The sequence below is a fragment of the Rhagoletis pomonella genome, unplaced genomic scaffold (genome assembly GCF_013731165.1).
Source record: "Rhagoletis pomonella isolate Grant_MI unplaced genomic scaffold, Rhpom_1.0 Rhpom_scaffold_31793, whole genome shotgun sequence".
Classification (NCBI taxonomy): domain Eukaryota; kingdom Metazoa; phylum Arthropoda; class Insecta; order Diptera; family Tephritidae; genus Rhagoletis; species Rhagoletis pomonella.
Genome location: NW_023490187.1, coordinates 1 through 1,027, shown reverse-complemented (window position 1 = coordinate 1,027; position 1,027 = coordinate 1). Strand labels below are relative to the sequence as shown.

The window sequence follows — 1,027 nt, the reverse complement described above, 5'->3', positions numbered from 1 at the left end:
CCCTATTATATTTATTTTATGGCATTTTAGTTTGTTGATTTTTTGTTTTTTTATTTCATTTAATTTTTTAATTTTTTGTTTTTTTGTGTTATTTATTGATTTTTTTAATTTTGCTTTTCGTAGTTCATACCTTTTTATTTTGATTTTATTTTCCTTTCATCTTTTTTGATTTTATTCCTTTTTTTATTTTATTTTTTTCGTTCGTTTTAAATTTTATTTTCGGTATTTATTTTTTAATTTTTTTCCAAGCTTTAATTTTTCAATTTGATTTTTAATCTTAATTTATTAGAATTTATTTAATTTTTCAGCGCTACGTATCTAATGATGAATTCTACCAAGAAGGTGCTCCGCTTTTCATATTTGTTGGCGGTGAAACGGAGAGTACACCCGCCCTTGTGACCGCTGGACATTTGTACGATCTAGCCAAGGAGCATAATGGTCACCTTTTCCGCACCGAACATCGTTACTACGGTCAAAGTCGCCCGACAAAGTGAGGAAAGCTTAACTAAATAAACAATTTTATTTCCTTAATATTTGCAAATTTTTTCCCCTTTTCGTTTTATGCCACAAAAATATTCAGCAACTTGGACAACGAAAATATCAAATATTTACATGTGCGTCAAGCTATAGCGGATTTGGCCCACTTTATTGGGGAGATGCGTGCCACAATACCAGGTGCCACTGAATCGAAGGTTATACTCGCTGGTGGTTCCTATTCAGCCACACTTGCGACATGGTTCAAGAAACTGTATCCTGAATTGGTAACTGGTGTTTGGGCGTCGAGTGCGCCACTCCTTGCTAAAGTCAATTTTGTGGGTGAGTATTTATGCCGGGAGACACTTTTACCTGAAAATCACCGCAAAAAGCTCCGAATAAAAAAATCCAATTTTGGCTGCATGCGCCATTTCCTAAATCTAATTTTTTATTTAACCGCAGAGTACAAAGTAATAACTGGTGAGTCAATTCGATTGGTTGGCGGCGAAGCTTGCTACAACCGTATTGAAAACGGCATCGCCGAAATGGAAGC

General features: G+C 34.8%; 1 protein-coding gene across 1 annotated transcript; it reads left to right on the top strand.

Annotated features, from left to right (window-relative positions):
* Window positions 1-308: 308 nt before the first annotated feature.
* LOC118732879 (putative serine protease K12H4.7) lies at window positions 309-1,008 on the top strand (the record flags this gene model as incomplete). Its single annotated transcript, XM_036461983.1, has 3 exons — window positions 309-490; window positions 581-816; window positions 937-1,008. Coding segments are annotated over 3 exons (490 nt in total), but the record flags the coding sequence as incomplete, so codon positions are not given.
* Between the last annotated feature and the right edge of the window lie 19 nt (window positions 1,009-1,027).